Here is a 17,559-nt window from a genome sequence, read left to right as displayed (position 1 = left end):
TCACCCGGACACAGATGTCTGGAGCCTTGATGCTCACTGTCGTCCAGGTTCCTTGGTTTGTCCTCACGGAGTCTCCACGTGGCTAGCTTGGGCTTCCACACAGCATGGCGCTCTCAGCAGTCAGACTTTTTACATGGCAGCCGGCTTCCCCTCAGAGAGAAAGTGTAAGAAGCTTCCAGGCCTCTCAAATATGAGGCCCCAAACCAGCACAGCCCAGATTCAGGGCAATAGGCTTTTCTGGATATGAGGAGAAGCATGAGCGTACAGGGAGGGAAGGAATGGGTGGCGGCCAGCTTTGAAGACCATCCACAGACCTAACCCACACGTGTCCTCCCCTCTCTCCCTTGTGTCTCTGCCCACAGACCTGCCTGTTCTCCTCATTGCAGTGGTGGGAGGTGGCGCCTTTCTGCTGTTTGCCCTCGGACTCATCATTTTCTTTGTGAAAAAGAAGTAGGTGGAATTTCTCAGATTGTCTTCAGCTGATCTGACATCTCCTTAGATCACAGAGAGTTGTCGTTAATTCTTAACCTTTTTTCTCACTTCCCATTTCCCCTGCCCCTCACCCCCAAAAGATCAATGTCAAATCATAGTGCCACATGTGAGTTATACTTGGAGGGGGTAAAACAAAAAGCCTCATACCTAGTGGGGGGACAAAATCCCAAAAGTAAAAATACATGTGCGATGACATTTTAACCTGCAGTTTTATACAGTGGCCTTAGCACAAGTCCCCTGTGAATGATTTACTGTCTCCTCATTAGACTGTGATCATCGCACAGACCATCTTGGCAGGAAAAATGCTCACATGGACCCTCGCCAGACGAGGCCTCAGTACCTGCTCCTTCCGTCACCTTGAGGCAAACAAATGCGGGCGGCCCCAGCTGGTTCTCCAGTTTCTTAAACAAACTGTGTGTTTTATGCTTGTTTATTGGACTCCAGACAAGCACCCCAAAAAGTCAGCCCTGTGGGCGAGAGGAAGGAAGATCCAGTTAACTGACTCAGTCTCACCTTCCACCCCCTCAGGATGACAGCCTCTGTTTTATGAAAGGAAAGTGTTGACCTTTTTAGACAGAGGACACCCTGCTACCAGATTTTATCAATTCTGCTCATATTTCTGATTAAAGCCATGAGGGAAGGGGGAGACCTTTTTCCCCTAGCATGATTTGACCTTCCCAAAAGCCAAAGAGAAAAGAAAATTCTTATTAACTGGAGACATAAGCAAACAACTGAAATTCTGATCAGCAGTGAGACTGTCTAGAAATGTCTCCCTGACAAAGAAGGACCTCCCCACCGCAGATCCAGGGAGAGGCCTCGCCTCGGTGAAATGGGGTTGTACATAGATCACATAGGGGGAAAGGACTTCTTCTGATAAAACATTATTTGATTGTTTCTCTCAGGAAACTTTCTTGCCTGGGGTGCATAGTATGTCTCACCCAGCTCAGAGAGCACGACGTTAACACTGGGCCCCAACTTCCTCCTCAAGAGGGAATTGGGCAAGGGGAGCCTCCATCTCTAAACTGCCCCAGTTCTGGCCGAAGAGTCGCAAGCCCCAGGCTTGCTGTGGGGCAGGTCACCGGCTGGCAGGTTGCATTAAGGTCCATCCATCCCCCAGCTGGTGTAGGAGCCACACGGGTTGTGCAGTGAGAATGAGGGAAGACACTGCCATTGAACTTGTTCATTAAGCCTGTATTTCTGAGAACCTCCTGGGCACCAGATCCAATCTCTTCTCCCACCGGCCAGGAGGGTGGTGGGACCACAGAGGCAGGCCAGGACAGCATGAGGAGGGCTTTGGTGGGGACGAGCACGGCACTGTACAGCACAAAGGAGGGGCATCCGTCACACGGCTTCAGGCCACAGTGTTTGGAACCCGTCATCCTGGCCAGAGACTCAGTGTTGCAAGCTAAATGTACTAGATTTCTTTTTATATCAGAAAAATACAGGGAGCCTATCCACAGTTGGTGAACCGCCAGCCTATGCATTACACGGTCCATTATGTTCATTGAGATAATGAACCTCCATTGGAGTCACCGGTCACCTAAATGTCAGCATCTTCTGCTTTTGGCTCGTGGAGATGGAAGGCAAAGCTTTGTTTTCCATAGCAGAGAGTGCTAATGCCCATCCACACCCAAATACCAAAGAACATTCCAAACCAAACGTGAATGGTGAGACAGAGGCACTCTGCCACCCCAGCCTGAATTTTGTCCTCTTTTTTAGTTGCCGTCCCTGTTGGCAGTTATTGCTGGATCCCTTTGCTAATGCTGAGTTCTATTGTCCCCAACTCCAGCTAAAAACTAAGGAAGCACCTTCCATCCTGAGTCTCGTGTGTTATCATTTAGGAGCTAGGTGATCAGAGCTTTCACCCATGCAAGAGAGGGATGGAGCATTCGCTACGGGGAGGGTACTGAGAGAGCTCCGGAAGGTTGGCCAGGACATGCCCTGCCTAATGTGTCTGGGCTGGGACACCACCCCTTTCTAGTGGGAAAGGGGGGTTGTCTCCTCCATTGGACACTGTGCATTTATCGAAGCGAATTCAAGTGCACATAGTGTTAAAAGTGCCCTCTCTAAACCACTGTCTACTCCCTGTTTCCTCCTTGAAAACTGGAGACAGAAGCTGCTTCCTTCTGAATGTTCACTGGAGACAGTGGTTTCAGTTTCAAAAGCTGAGTGATTCGTGGGACGTGGGGGAGACGCGGTCGGCACCCCGAAAGATCTCAGTCCCAACAGGGATGTACAGTGGTACACACCTAAGATCGCTGTCTTCCTGACTTCTCTCTTGCCCCCTCTCTTTCTCAGTAGGAAAAAGAAGAAAAACAAGGGCCTGGCTGTAGGTATCTACAATGGCAACGTCAACACTCAGCTGCCGATGCAGCCAAAAAAGTTTCAGAAAGTACGAAAGGACAGTGAATCCCACGTGTATGCAGACATTGATGACACCATCGTATATGGACATCTGCTACTGGATTCCAACGGGTCCTTCGTCCAGCCAGAGGTGGACACCTACCGGCCCTTCCAGGGCCCCAGAGGGGACTGCCCTCCCTCCCCACCCCCCCCATGCTCCAGGGCCCCGACTGCAAAGCTGACCACAGAGGAACCACTCCCTGGCTCCAGTGCTGAGTCTGAGAGCGAACCGTACACCTTCTCCCACCCCAACAAGGGGAACGAAAGCAACAGAGACACAGACATTCCCTTGCTGGATGCTCACGAGCCAGCAGAGTCTGTGGAATAACTTGGACCCATCCCAAAGACTTTTCATAAAGCAGGGCACTGAGACATGCTGGAGGGTGCCCACCAGGAATCCTAAAGAGTTATATGGAAGGAACAGCAGTTTTCCCTGGATAACACCAACTTCTGATTTCCAAGGGAACTCATTCCAGTGGTGAGATGTTGAAAATGATGCATTCTGATCCAGACATAACTGTGCTTCCCCCAAAATAAGGCCTACCCCGAAAATAAGCCCCAGTTAAGATCTCAGCAAGACGGACACATTTAGTATGTTATGACAATGTTCCAGAAGATGACATGACTGTATTTGAATAAATGTAGATAGTCATACATGAGAAAAATAAGACATCCCCTGAAAATAAGCCCTAATGGAGCAAAAATTAATATAAGACTCGGTCTTATTTTTGGGGAAACACAGAATCATCATATCTCATGTCCCTCTAAACTCAGGTTGAGCTGTAAACCAGCCCATAATTAGAGAGGAGAGGTGCAAGTGACCAGGTACAGGGCTGCTACGAGCCCTGGATTTGGATTTGGACCTCTTTGGGTCAACTGCTCCAACCCCTAGGAACCCACCCAAGGTCCCTGCTCTCTCATTGGGTCCCCTGGGCAAAAACGACAATGTGCCTTTTTAGTATTATTTATTTAGTGGTCCTGTGTGTTTAAGAAGTCAGATGTGTAACCACACAGCTATTTTCACCGGACATAGTGACAATTCACGCTAACTGGATGGATGGCTGGGTTTTGACTTCCACTGGCCACTAGATGAACATGTGTTTGTCCCCTGGGAAGTGGGAAGGATTTGCAGTCTGTCTAGTCAGAAAGGATGGGTGTGTCTGAAGGCAGTGATACATATCTTCTGTGAGGAAAGACTTCTTGGTTCTTTCTTTCTGCACGTGGTTATTATTCCACTGCGGAAATTCATCTCGAATCCCGTTATCCTTTAGTCCTAGAAATAAGGGAAATTTCTTGGAATTGCCACCTGTGGCTCTCCCAGCTTCAGCAATACTTCTGCATTTAAACAGAAATTTAGGGAGTATTTTCATCCTCTAAAAATGTTTACAAATACAGTAGAAAGTGGCCCCCTATCTTAGTTTCCTGTTGCTACTGTAACAAATTACCACAACCATGGTGGCTTAAGACAACACAAATTTCTTATCTATGGATCTGGAGATCAGAAGTGCAAAATGGGTTTCACTGAGCTAGAATCAAGCGGACGGCAGAGCTACGCTCTCGGAAGGAGTCCGGTTCCATGCCTTTCCCAGCTTTCAGAGGCTGTTCGCATTCCCGGTCACACCCCAGCACTGTGACACTCCCCCTCCTGCTTCCGTCTTTCACTTGTAAAACCCACCTGGACAATCCCTGATTCTCTCCCCATCTCAAAATCTCTAATGTAATTACACTGAAAAAGTTCCTTTTGCCATGGAAGGTAACCTATCCACGAGTTCTGGGGATTAGGACGCGGACATCTTTGGAGGCCATTATTCTGTTTACCACACTTTCCTGCTGCTGCAGGAGACACGACACACTGATCCAGCCACAGGTGTGTTTTGTTTAGCCCGCAGAATGTTTTTTAAGAATTAGTTGCTAACATTTAAAATTGTAAAATGTTTACATAAAACCCCAGATCAGAAGATCTGGCTGTGCTGGAGTTCATGTTGTCACCTCAGAACACCTGGCTGCCATTGAGAAGCAGCTCACCTGTAGGCGGGGCACATGGTTCTCCAGTTCCCTGAAGTCCCCACCACTCCCTGTCGCCTCCCACACTGAGGCTCCGTGTCCGGTGCCATTGATCAGTGCCCCTGCAGGGTTGCTTTCCTCACGCTGAAATGGAAAGTCTGGAACCCATATCTTGTATCCAAAGAGCCGACAGGCCTCCAGGCTGGTGGGTGATTCAGGCAAGTTTGTTTTCTTATACACAGCCCACAGCCCTCATTCACTAATTCCCGGCCCCGCTCCTGTTGGCATTTGTCTTTGTGGCCCCTGCCCTCTCTTATCTGGGAGGAGAAGGATTGCATGACGGCTTGTCTGCACCATCCAAAGCTCTGATATTTCTGTGGCAAAACCTCCTTTGGAAAATGAATGCCCTTCATCAAGTTCAGTGAATTCACCCTGGGAAATGCACTACCGTGGCTTGTTTCTGTGCTACTTTGCCTCTGTGAAGAGGAGTTTTGCAACCTCCTAAATGGTGTGTATTCTAAGGCCTTTCTAGAAGGAAGAGTTTGTGGTTGTGGTTGTTGTTGCAGTTGTTTAATTATGCCCTCAGTGCTGCCTAGGAACCCTTCCCTTCTGAAAGGCTGGCTCCTGCCCAGTTACCCCAGGCTCTCGACCTGAGATGCTGACAAACTCCTCCATGAAGGGCCAGAGGAGGGCTGTGGCTTCCTTCCCTTGACTGAAATTGTATCATTATTTAAAATCACCACTGGAGCCTTGGCCTTCTGTTCTCTTCCTTCTCTGATCTCCTGGCATCTTCTGAGCTTCACCGGGCCAGTACTCTTCCTTCCACCCCAAAGTGTGACTGGCCATCTTTAGTGTGGCTATCGTCACACACATCACCTTTACTTACAAGGGCCATTTCCTTTTAACTGAGAGCTCAAAACTCCGGGCCAACTTGCCGTCTTCCTGAGACGAGATGGGTGTTATGTTTTCTGAAGATATGCCTCCTGAAAAGTGTCAGCCTGACATATCCTTGGCCCTTTTCCTTAAAGCCCACGCCCCACATATGTAAACTATTTCAGGGTCGCTGGAAACCAGTCAAATGCATTTGTTAAAGCTTACGTGTGCTAGCACTGTGCCTCGCCCACTGGGTCTGCTGATTCCCACCTACCATATCTGTGAAGAACCCAGCTCATACAGGACCAGTCTCTAATGCTGCAGTCCTGTTGCATGCGGGGAACGTCTCAAGAAAGAGAAGAGGGGAAAAGCTTAAGTCCATGGGATGTAACCTTGGTCGAGATTAGCAGACTGGTTTGTGTGGATCTGAAGTGCTTAACTGGAAATAATTTATTTGTTGTAGATACTTTTTAGGTAGCATTTTATTCATTTCCTACACTTTTTTAAAATAAACAAATGTACAGAAAAAAAATGGTTTGTTTGCATGCTTTGTCCCCTGGTTCCGCTGAGGCCCAAATTTCCCACTTGTTTACTGTGACAGACTCAATATGGGCTCAGCACATGCTGTCTTCTCTGTGCCACGGTCCAGGAAGCCGACTTTGGGCTGCCCGAGGGTAACTCAGCGGCCAGAGCTTGTCCTGTTCTGTTGCCGTTAGACAACATGAGCCCCTCTGTGTGACCCACTCCCGATACCTGACCTGCGTAGAGGCCTGGGGCCACCCTCGTCACCAGTGTGGGTCACCAGCCACCAGAACAGAAGCAAAGGGAGGGTGGTGGGAGAGGGGAGCTCCAGAGGGGCCCTCACCCTCCGCCATGCACTTGGAGAAGAGACCCAATGGCACTGAGGAGACCGGATGTTGCTGCCTAAAAAGCCACCCCAAACCTAGTAACTTCACAATCGTTTATTCTGGTCACAAATATCTAATGTGTGCAGGGCTCGGCAGCGATGGCTTATCTCTGCTTCGTGTGGCCTCTCGGGCAGCTCAACTAGAATCTACTTGCAAGATGGTGGTATCACACAGCCAGTAAGTTAGTGCTGGCTGCAGCTGGGAACTTTGGTTCCTTGTCACCCTGAACTGTCCACAGGGCTTTGGGGGCTTCTTCACAACATAGTGTTTGAGTTCCAAGAGTGAGTATTCCCAGAGTCAGGAAGGCGGAGCTGCCAGTCTCGCCAGGCCTGAGCCTGGAAGCTGGCAGTGTTTATGGCTGTGTCAGTCACAGAGCTGCCCAGACATTAAGGGGAAGGAGCAAAGTCCTCACGTCTCAATGGGAGGGGCAAAGAATTGGCAGCCATCTCTAATATGCTGTACTGGGGCTGGGGACATCAGCCCTGTGGCTGTGCCCTTGGACAACACTCACTGTGTCCACATCTAGGCTGTATCCTACCTCTGACTGCCCCTCTCCTGAATCCTGTATTCTTGGACCTCAAGCTTCAGTCTTAGTGCTTCTCGTCTTTTCTCTCTGCACATTGCCCCATGGGGTTCCAATGGTGTCTTCTCTTCTATGATGATAGTGCCCCAAATCCTAGCTGATACCCACCTAGGCACCACATTTTCACAGCCTGGTCCATTTCTCCACCTACACATCCCTGTGTTCCCCAACCTGATTTCTCCAGAGGGAAATTCATTCTCTCCAAATCTTCTGCCCCTTTCATGTGGGTTCATTTGCTGACTCTGCTCCGTAACTACTAACTGTGTATTCTTGAGTTGGATCTTTTTCTCCAATGCCTGCACAAGATTAAATCTTCTGAGATCACTTCCATCTCTAAAATGCCTTGATTCCTCCCGTCACCCAGGCCCACAGTATTGGACCCAACTTTGGTTCATCCCTGATTCTCCCCCGATGGCTTTCATTGTCCTGTCCGGCCTCCCCCTCCTTTCCACCACTCATCTTTCATCATGTGACTCCCTTGCTCTGAAACCTCTACCTCCAGATTTGTCCCTCAGAACAAAGTCCTCGATCTCCTACCGAGGTATGGCTCACCCAGTTTACCCTTTACCTCATTAGCTCTCCAACCTCTCCCTCCTCTCAACCCATGGCCTCAGAGCTTCATTCCAACACCACTTAAATCATCAGGTGTATCAGGGGCACAACTGCCCGTATATGTGCTCGTGCCCCTGCTCCTGGACAACCTGCAAGCAAAAGCTGTACTCCCTCCCTCCCTCCTGATGAAAATCCTAGCAGCACCTCAGAGTCTACCACAAGCCCACTTCCTCCAGGAAGCCCTCCAGCCCCACGAAGCTCTCCCTCTAAATGCCAGTAGTCTGTATGGTGCCTAGCACTCTGCACTTAGGGACGTTAATTTCATTACTTAGAAGTCTGTACTTGCAGGTCTTTGCCTAACAAGATGGTACTTTTCTCCGAGGTAGGAGTCTGGGTTTTGCACGCAGTCTACCTGCCTCATATTGCATCACACAGCAGGTGCCCTAGAAATAATGTCTGTTACATGTGCATGTCAGAATGGAGGCACATTCCCCAGTGACTTAAGGCAGGTGTCATGACAGAGAGAAGGAATTAGATGCCAGGCAAACGCCCTGTGCTGGGAGCTTTGCAAACCTATCTCAGGTCAGCCTGTGATGACCCCGACAACTTTTCATCTCCACTTTACCGATGAGAAAAACAGGCCCAGGAAGATGGAATCACTTGCCCAAGGACACAAACCTGCAAGAAGCGGGGTGGCAACTGAACGGCCTTTCCAGGGCGCTGCTGCTCAGCTCAGCTCAGGATGACCCAGTCCTGGGATCCAGGGTCAGGTAAGGGCTGCCAGGGATGGCCCCAGGCCCCCATGGGGTCCTTGTCTCCCCCGTTTTTTCTTCCTCTGACTCATGTATCCATCTCTCCTCAACATCTCCTGCAACTTCTCAACTTGGCATCTGACGGGCATCTCCAAACATCCAAAACTGATTTCTTGTTATTTCTCCTGAAAATCTGCTCTCCCCCATTGCGGGGAAAGGTGGAGGAAATGGGTTTGCTCCCACTCACTTGGTGGCAGCTGTATCCTTCCAGCTGCTTAAGCCAAAATCTTTGGAGTCCATCGTTAATTAATAAATCGAATAAAACCTGTGGCTCGTGTTCATGCTATTTTTTACAAAAGTCATGTTTATAACTTTTTAAACTACATTTTGACACAAGAACTGTCTGCTGAGACTTCCGTCACAGTGATGAATGAGCCTTGTCTCCCTCCAGACCTCAAGTCCCACAGAGCAAGTCTCATTGGCTGAGCCCAGGAAATAGGTCCACCCCGGTGTACTAGACTGGGGAGAGGAAAGACTGAACCCCTTCAGCATCCAGAGTGGGACACACTCCAGGCAAATGGCCCTAAGTAAACCAGAGGGCCATCGGGAACTGAAAATGATAGTAGGTAACCAGAAATGACGAAGGTCACTATTCCCTTCTTGGGCCTGCTGTGAGCTCGTGCGAGACTCCAATTTACAGCGAGGGTGGCGGGGCTCACTTCCCAGTCCAGCTGTGCCTTCATCACTGCGTGCTGCTCCTTGAGAGGCCTCAGAGGATTGTCTTCGAGGAGCTCACTGTCGCATGGCCCCTCGCTGAAACATGTTCCAGGAGCAAACCCACGGAAGAAGCATTTGCTTCAAGGTGATGGTACCAGTCTCTCCATTTGTGCACATAGCTATGTATATTAAATGCAGCCTATCTTGTTTTCAGGAACCGCTTGTCCCCAGACTGAAGAAGACCTCAGAATGTCTCAGAGGCAGCTGCAAAGTACCAGCTCTGTGACCCAAGCAAGCAACCTGACTACTCCGCGCCAGCAAATGTGTACTCTAATGCCCACTTAAGGTGATTGCGACCGTGGGAGAGATGACGTGTAGACAATGTCTGATTTAGCAGCCACTTGGATTACGTCTGCTTTGAAGAGGAAACACATTGTCAACAGTCGCTTGGTCTCATCTTCAGCAAGCTCGTTGTCTTTCCGGTGAGTTGGCAGTTCTCGAGCTGATTGTGTCAAATCCGAAGAGGCTGTTCTCATTCTCTCCGATCTCATTTAGCTGTCAGGTCCAGCACGCTGGCCTATGATCCCACACATTTGTGCAGCCCTGGATGTTGGGCCTGCCTGACCGGGCACCCACATCAGAGATGGGCCCCAGTGGAGACGTGTTGGTGGTTGGGGGGAGGGCAACAGCATTCCCATCGACGTGGCTTAAAGTAACCATAGCAACTGTTCAGTCTTTTCTCCCTGCTCCATCCCCACCCCGCAAACTTATCCTCAATGACAAGGGGCTACCAACCAACCACTCCCTTAAAAGAGGGCTATGGGGGACTCCTCACCTCTTCTCCAAAGTAGGGTTAAGTCAGTGCCTCTAAATAGTGTCTAAGCATTTGAAACGTTTGAAAAAGATCTTGTTAAATAGAAACTGAACAGTGTTTGCCTTCATGGAAGGAAACTGTGACTGGGAAACTTGGCACTATTCACCTTTTGGTAACTTTTGAATTTGAACCTTGAGAATGTATCTCTTATGGTAAAGTAAAAAAAAACGAAAACCTCCTTACAAAACTTGTTAAAATTCAAGATTCTGTGGTTGTTAAATGTCTCAAAAACAGTGTCTCATTCAGCCCTGCCCACTTCCAGGGAGTCCAGCTTTTCAGAGACTTTAAGCTTCCCGTCTCTACACACACGCACGTGCACACGCAGCACTGTGACCAGTTTGGCCAGATTTCAATCCCCTCTGGTCAGAGAACTCAGGTTACTGCCTTAGAAGCTAAAAGCTGGAAAAGACTGGAAGGTATAACAACAGAAACATTGCTAAAACCCTGCTGGAAGCTTCTTTCAGACCACCTCAGGGACTCTCAACATCCTTCCTCCACTCCTTTAATGTTGGAACTCCCAGGCCAAGATGTCCTCAGGGGGCTGACAACCAGACCGGGGAGAGGAGGTGATGGGCTCCCTCCCTCTGGAAAGATGGGTCCCGGCACCAGGAGGTGAAGTGACCTCAAGCTTCTTCAGGGGTTCCTCACATTGCCAGGGACTTTTCGATCATGCAGGGGTGGGGGTCGGACTAGAAGCTGCTCAGACCTTAAGCCAGGCACCACGGTTGTGGGGGGATCCAGCTACTCCTTGGAGTTCAGAAAGAAAATCGTTTGGTGGTTGTGATGTAATTCGAGGGGGGGAAAATAGTTTTAGCCCAAATCCAAGTCCACAGCTGTGTGGGAGCAAGTGGAGGAACCACTTTGCCTCCAACTTGGACTCTGGGTACTTTGGGCCCTGAGCTGGCTCGAGGTGGTGGTGGTGGGGGGCACTCAGGACACCAGCAGGGCCAATTCCATTCTCCACCCTTTTCTTTTCACAAGACACTAGTTGCTTGGCTACCTGTCACCCACAGCGGTGCCTGAGCTGGTTTACAGGCTGAGCACCAGTGGGATCATTGGATATTTCTGGGTTAAGTCTCTTTCCTCGCCTTCCACCTCAGGACCACCCTCTAACCCACTACCAAGGCTACCACCCCCACCCCACCTCCTACCCCTTGTCCCTGGTCACATAAGCCCTTCAGGGCCAGCCTGCAGGCTAAGAGTCATGGGTCTATGATCTCAAGGATTGTCATCTAATTATACCTCCTCCTTTGAGTGACAGAACACTTTCACAAACCCGATTTCACTTTATCCCACAGGCAGCACTGTGCCTGGCGCTTACCAAGTCAATAAATTCTAAATTGAATTGGTCCCTATCACCACCTTGTGAGAGTAGTACAGCAGCGGGTATTATCTTCTGCCTCCTGCTTTCTAAAATTTACATATGAAATCCAAAGAATGTGTGAATTTGCCTAGGACCCCCCGGCAAGAAAGGGCGGGCAAACTCCAGCCTCCTGCTTTGGGGTCTGGGGCCCCTTCGACCACAGGCAAGTGACTCCCAGGTGTGTTTACACAACTTGGTGGTGGCTGTTGCTCTCTCACTCAGTATTTAGGTGATGCCAAGGCACAGGCCCCCCAGGGCTTTAGGGCGGTGTTCTGGGGGGGGAGGGGGAACCTTTGTGTTGGGATTACTATGACTCAAGATCAGGCCTGTTTCCCTTTTGCATCGATGTTTTTCTATTAAGTAAAGTCAGAAGGAGCCCAAAAGCTCACTTTAAACTTGCCAAAGGAGAATGAATCAGCCTTTTGACTCTGAGAACCCCAAATTCCAGGAAAGCCAAACATCCCCGAGTGATGGTTCTTTCCTTTTCACAAAGACACTGATACAGGTAATTCGTACATCAAGACCTCCAAAAGGGAGGCCCCGCCCACATCACAAATCTAAACCTAAGCCAATCTGCACTTTTTGGAAATGTCTCACTGTCAAGGACACCAGCACACACCCATCACAACCCTCCAACTCAGCTTTGGCTAGTTCACTTACCCTAGAAAACAGGACCTGCTCGCCTTATGTGGAAATCCGTGATCTCCTAGCCAACCTGCCCTGTTTCTACTTGCCTCTTCTAACTCCATGGAACTCGCTCCTGCCCCATATCCCTCGGGAAGAGTGCCCTACTGCTTGAGAGGCACTGTCCCCCCCAATCCATGGATTGTTTTCCCTTGAATAAAGGACATCCAACTTGTTACTGAATTGTATTATTTTTGTCATATGACAACACAAAAAAGGAAGCTGCAAGAAATTCATTCATCAGATTGTACTGAGACATCACCCACTCTCCCCTCCCCACGTTACTGAGAAGAAATCTGGGGACAGAGAGAATTTGTATGCCCATCGTGCCATCTTCAACCACAGGCAAGTGGTCGTAGATGCAGCAGCTTGACTGGCGATGGAAGAGGCACTTGTCCTTTTAGTCTAGTCAGGATTGGTTAGTATTTTGCAGGAGGATAATCAATCATGTGAAGAAAAATAATCCAAACTTGAAAGTTAGGCAAAATGAGAGACTGAATGTCCTTTTCAGAGTATCACAGAGCTTGGTCACCTAAGGGTCGCTTAGTGCTCTCGGGAAATGAAGATTTCGGTTGACTTACTATTGATTGGGACCCACACACTCAGTAAAAATATACATTCATTTATAAAAAATTGATAAGTGGACTTTGTCAGCTAGAGATGCAAATGCACTCTGTCCAGCAGAAAAGAGACCCTGCGAGGTTATGGATTTTTTGCCTTGTGGGACATTAGCCAGTTTTGTACTAACTTTGCTATTTTAATCACCATTATTTTTCCCACTGAGTCTACATTTACTATAGATTATGATTCTTCAGAAAAATAAATAGGTCTTGTGGGCTGAGCGTTTTTCTAAAACAAGCTTCCACCTTCAAGAGAAGGAGAACAAAATGCATCTAAAGCACCCAACAATTCTGCTCTCCACTGTCACCCACTCAGAGCTCCAGAGTTGGCTCCCAGCACTGTTCCCAGGAAAAATGGAACCGAAGAAGACATCATTGGTGTTCAGCTGCAGGAGACACAGCAGGACGAGCTTCCTCGTCCTGTTGAGAGAGGGATCTGTTCCAAAGGAAGGGTTAGAGGCAGGTGAGACTACCAAGAATGGCTCATGGGAGGGCTGGGGACACTGCAGGAAGTAGGACGTCCCCATACGGGGCATCCTCCAAAGGTCTAAACAGAGTCTTGTCTCCTCATCCAGGACCAGAGGCTTAAACTGGGGCTTGTGCTAGCTGAAGAGCTGCTTACCCTCCCTCACTAGAGTGTAAGCCCCCTGAGAGCAGGGACTTGTCCTTTGTCCCCCAGGAAAGTCAGAAAACAGGATGCTAATGGAAGATGTATCTACACTGAAGACCTACGTGGACAAGGACTGACTACAAAAGGACATGAGAGAACTTTTTGGATGATGGAAATGTTCTGTGTTGTGATGGGAGTGGTAGGTTCTATGGGGACAGACATTTGTCAAAATTGATCAACTTAATTACAGTTGAAATGAGTGCAATTTTATTGTATTAAATTGTACCTCAAAAGACTGATTTAAGAAGAAGAAAAATACTAATCAGGATTTCCTGCCTTTTTAAAATAGTCTGTGACTCATTCTGAGCAATACCTGGTTTCCAGAGGCCAGGCTCACCTGCCATTTTCTGAGTTTCTATTTGAAAAGAAAATGCCTACTTATAAACACAAAAACTTTGGGAGATCCAGTGCAGGCAGAAGCCTTTCTTTACACAACCACCTTGAAGACCAAAAAAAATTAACATGGATTCATAATTTGGAATTAGCTGACCCATTGCCCTTCATCTCAGTTGGCAAAAAGCAAAAAATTGTGAAAAATTAGAATTAGAAGGAATGTTAAAGATTATCTAGTGACCAACCCACTCATCTTACAGATGAGGAAACTGAGGCCCAGCTGAAGGAATTGAGAAATGTGTACTTCAGAGGTGATCTTTCCCATCAGGAGTTAGATCTTTCCAGAAATCTTCCTCTCCTCTTGAATGGTAACCCAGTGATATTTCTGTAAATAGTGTCTTTGAGAAACACTGGCAAAAGAGCTACTTCCCATAATGCACGTAAAAGAATGGCTTATACCTTTTAAAAAAACGTTTAGTGTCACATCACTCAAGCATATCCAAGATGAAATTGTATTTTCAGTTATGTTTTCCTTAAATAACACGGATAATAAGCTCCTTTTGAGATCACGAAGCCTTCATCTTTGGTGTTAAAAAGAAAAAAAATCAATCTAATTTATTTTCTCCAGGCCAGGGTCATTGATTTTTAAGATGAAAATTTGCACTTGCTACAGATGCTGCAGTAGATTTCTTGCCCACATAGATCAAGATGTTTCTATTTGTCTTCAGATCCCTGCCAAGAAGTGAACATGGCATCACTTCTGCTTTGGTCTGCATGAAGAATTTTCACATGGGTAGCACGACACTGTGCGGTATGTATTCTGTTGGGTATCCAATTCAATTCAGTTATTTCAATTAACTCTTATTGAACACCTACTATGTGCAAGACATTATGCTAAGGCTAAGTGCTGGTGGAGAAGAAGTTGACATGGAAAGTGCTGTGAGGGAGGGTTCAGACAGGGGCGTGGGTGGGGAGGAGGAAGGAAATTACAAACCTCAGGTGGTACTATCCATTCATTCATTCAACAAGCACGACATGCTTTCTTGTGCTGTTAAGACACTTCCAAACTAGAAGAAGAATGAATGTGGGACAGTGGCTGGAGCGGCAGTAATAAAATGCATCAAGGACTCTTTGCCGATTTTTATTCAGTTTTCCCAGTTCTGAGCTGTTGTTCCTATCCCTGTTCCCTAGGCAACAGACTACACTGCAAGTTATTTAGCAAACAAGCTATATTAATCTATAAACTAATTAAAACATATGGCAATGGTTTCTCAGTGTTATTCTTTAATAACGATACTGGATACTGAAAAAGAAAACCACGCACTCCATCGTGGCCCTCAGAAATACTGAAGGTCAGAGCAGCTAGAAGATTCCAGAGTGTGCACCTGTCAGAGACAGGCTCATCTCCAGATCCAACCTTGCTTCCAAACCTCTGCAGAGAGAACTACTCTTTCTTTAAGAAGAGCAACCTACTATTTTCTTACCTGAAGGGGAGAGGAAACCCATATTCAGGCCACCTGGGAATAAAAAAGAGCCAACAGGCTCAGTTGGGGAGGGTGGCACTCTGGGGGCATTCTTGAGCCATCTCATCATACCCAGGGTTTGGGGCAGAGAAGGTGGGCACTTCTGTGATGCTTTATTCCCATCTCAAGTCTGAATCGATGCTTTCCAGGTCCCCCTTCCCAAGTTCTTTGAAGACCCACAGAATCAAGAAGAGGATAATGAAGATAATGGCCGTGCCAGAGATGAGCTTCTGTACAACACGGTCCTGGACCCCTCTCTGAACAGACACCCTAAGATGCTGAGTAAGTGATACATGAGGAAAGTGACGAATTTGGAATCCGAAACATCAAAGTCTGCCTCAACTACTACTTTTCACAGGTCTCCTTCCTGTGGGCTTCACAGGTACCCTCCACCTAGCTGCTTCTCAACTTCTCAGTTGGGGGGGCGGGGGTTGATTTTGCCCCCCAGGGGACATTTGGCAATGTCTGCAGACATTTTAGCCATCACAGCTGGCATCTAGTGGGTAGAGGTCAGGAATGCTACCAAGCACCGCCCCCTACAATGCACAGAAGAGCCTCCATCAAAAAGGATTATCCTGCCCAAGTTGTCAGTAGCACCGAGGGTGAGAAGATACCCTGCCAAACCTCTCCATCCTCTTGCAAAGAACATGGCAGCATGGGTGACTTAAATGGGCTTAGTGGGGAGACCCCCCGCCCAGGGACAGGGACCTCCTGGATGGAGAGACTCATCAATAAACCAGCCCCAGAGCAATCCAGCTACACAGTCAGCTTTTAACAGTACATAGAAATGAAGCATCTTGCAGACAAACAACCACAGCCTCTTTCCAATTTAAACAGCAAGTGTTGTTTAACAAATGCCCCAGACCCCTAATAGATTTTCAAAGCTGTAACGAATTCACAGAAATATTCCCCTTATATAATTTACAGAAACTCTCACATCAAAAGGTAAAACACTTTAAAATTTAATCCCAAGCAATATACTTTAACACAGTAACATCTGAGAGAGATGGAGCCACGCCTGCCCTGACGTTCTGTCAGTCGTATTTAGAATGTGATTTGAAACTTTCCCAGCTCATGTTGCCTAAAATCTACTGAGGTTGGGGGTGGCTATCAAGGGGAAATTCTCTTATAAGCACTGCCTGAAAAACACTGAGTTTGCTTTTCTCTTCCCCAGTGACCTCTCGGGCTTTGTGTTTGGCGTCCCAGCCAGTATAACAAGGGAATTCTAGAGCACTGCAGATGTTAGGAGGAGCCCTATATTGAGAGAATGGAAACCTAGATCCCCATCTCTGTTCACTTAGCTTCCCGAAGGTAATGTGTTAGCACTCAGCATCAGGGATGCAGTGACTGTGTCCTTTACTGCGGGGCATGGACTAAAAATGACAGTACAGTGCCAAGTGCACTTACTCCCCCATCGGGGCGCCACCCGCCTCCACCCTGTTGTCTACTATGTCCTGGGAGTCTGCCCAGACTGACTGCATGGTCTGAACCTTCTGCTAGCTGCCTTTCTGCTGAGTTCACCCAGGAGGCAGCATCTGCAACGTCAGGAGGCCGGGCAGAGACAGGGGTTGGGGTATGTCTCCCATCCCCTCTGTGCTCGGGGATGCATTTCTCTCTGTGGCCGTGTCCCTCTTCCCGGGTGCCCCTGCTATGGCTCCCGCAGCACTGTTTGCCCCTGTTTCTGTCCTGTGGGTGCCCCTGCTGTGCCTGGCCTGGAACACCCCATTATTCCTTACCAGTTGGCTGATCGTGCCCACGCCTCTGTAAATACAGGAATTCTCACTTTGCAGAGTCATTTTGGGACTTAAAACAATGACTGTGCAAGCTGAAACCATACAAAACCAACTTCATAATCAATGGAAAAGTTACATTTGTGCTGTGACTGTTGTGCGGGGCGGCCGGCAGGTGGGGTCTCAGCTCTCTCTCCCCACATAAGAACACAGGACACGGTAAGGCCAAACAGGAAAACCCACGGAGCCATAGATAGGGGAGTCAAACCAATATATTCTCGCTGGCAGCTGGGCTGGAGACACAGGAAGCAGGATCTACATAATCTGCAACCTGCCGTCCTAACAGCAGTCCGCGCTTGCCAGCCACCATCTTCTCGCTAGCCCCCATTTTTTTTGCTAGCGTAGCCACGGCAGTTATATTAGTGGCCAATGGCTCACTGGTTACAGCTGACGGCCAACTAGCCACAGCTGATGGCCA

The 17,559-nt window shown here is 48.2% G+C and overlaps 1 protein-coding gene across 1 annotated transcript in view; it reads left to right on the top strand.

Annotated features, from left to right (window-relative positions):
- CDCP1 (CUB domain containing protein 1) overlaps positions 1–6,296 on the top strand; it is a 47,933-nt gene extending 41,637 nt beyond the window's left edge. The window contains exons 8-9 of the mRNA XM_081072212.1: positions 363–450; positions 2,791–6,296. Of these exons, the coding sequence (XP_080928338.1) occupies positions 363–450; positions 2,791–3,223 (521 nt within the window). The 3' untranslated portion in view covers positions 3,224–6,296. The remainder of the gene's footprint in view (positions 1–362; positions 451–2,790) is intronic.
- Positions 6,297–17,559: the final 11,263 nt, after the last annotated feature.

This window comes from Rhinolophus hipposideros (genome assembly GCF_964194185.1).
Source record: "Rhinolophus hipposideros genome assembly, chromosome: 14".
Lineage (NCBI taxonomy): Eukaryota > Metazoa > Chordata > Mammalia > Chiroptera > Rhinolophidae > Rhinolophus > Rhinolophus hipposideros.
This window is presented reverse-complemented; position numbering and strand designations above follow the sequence as displayed.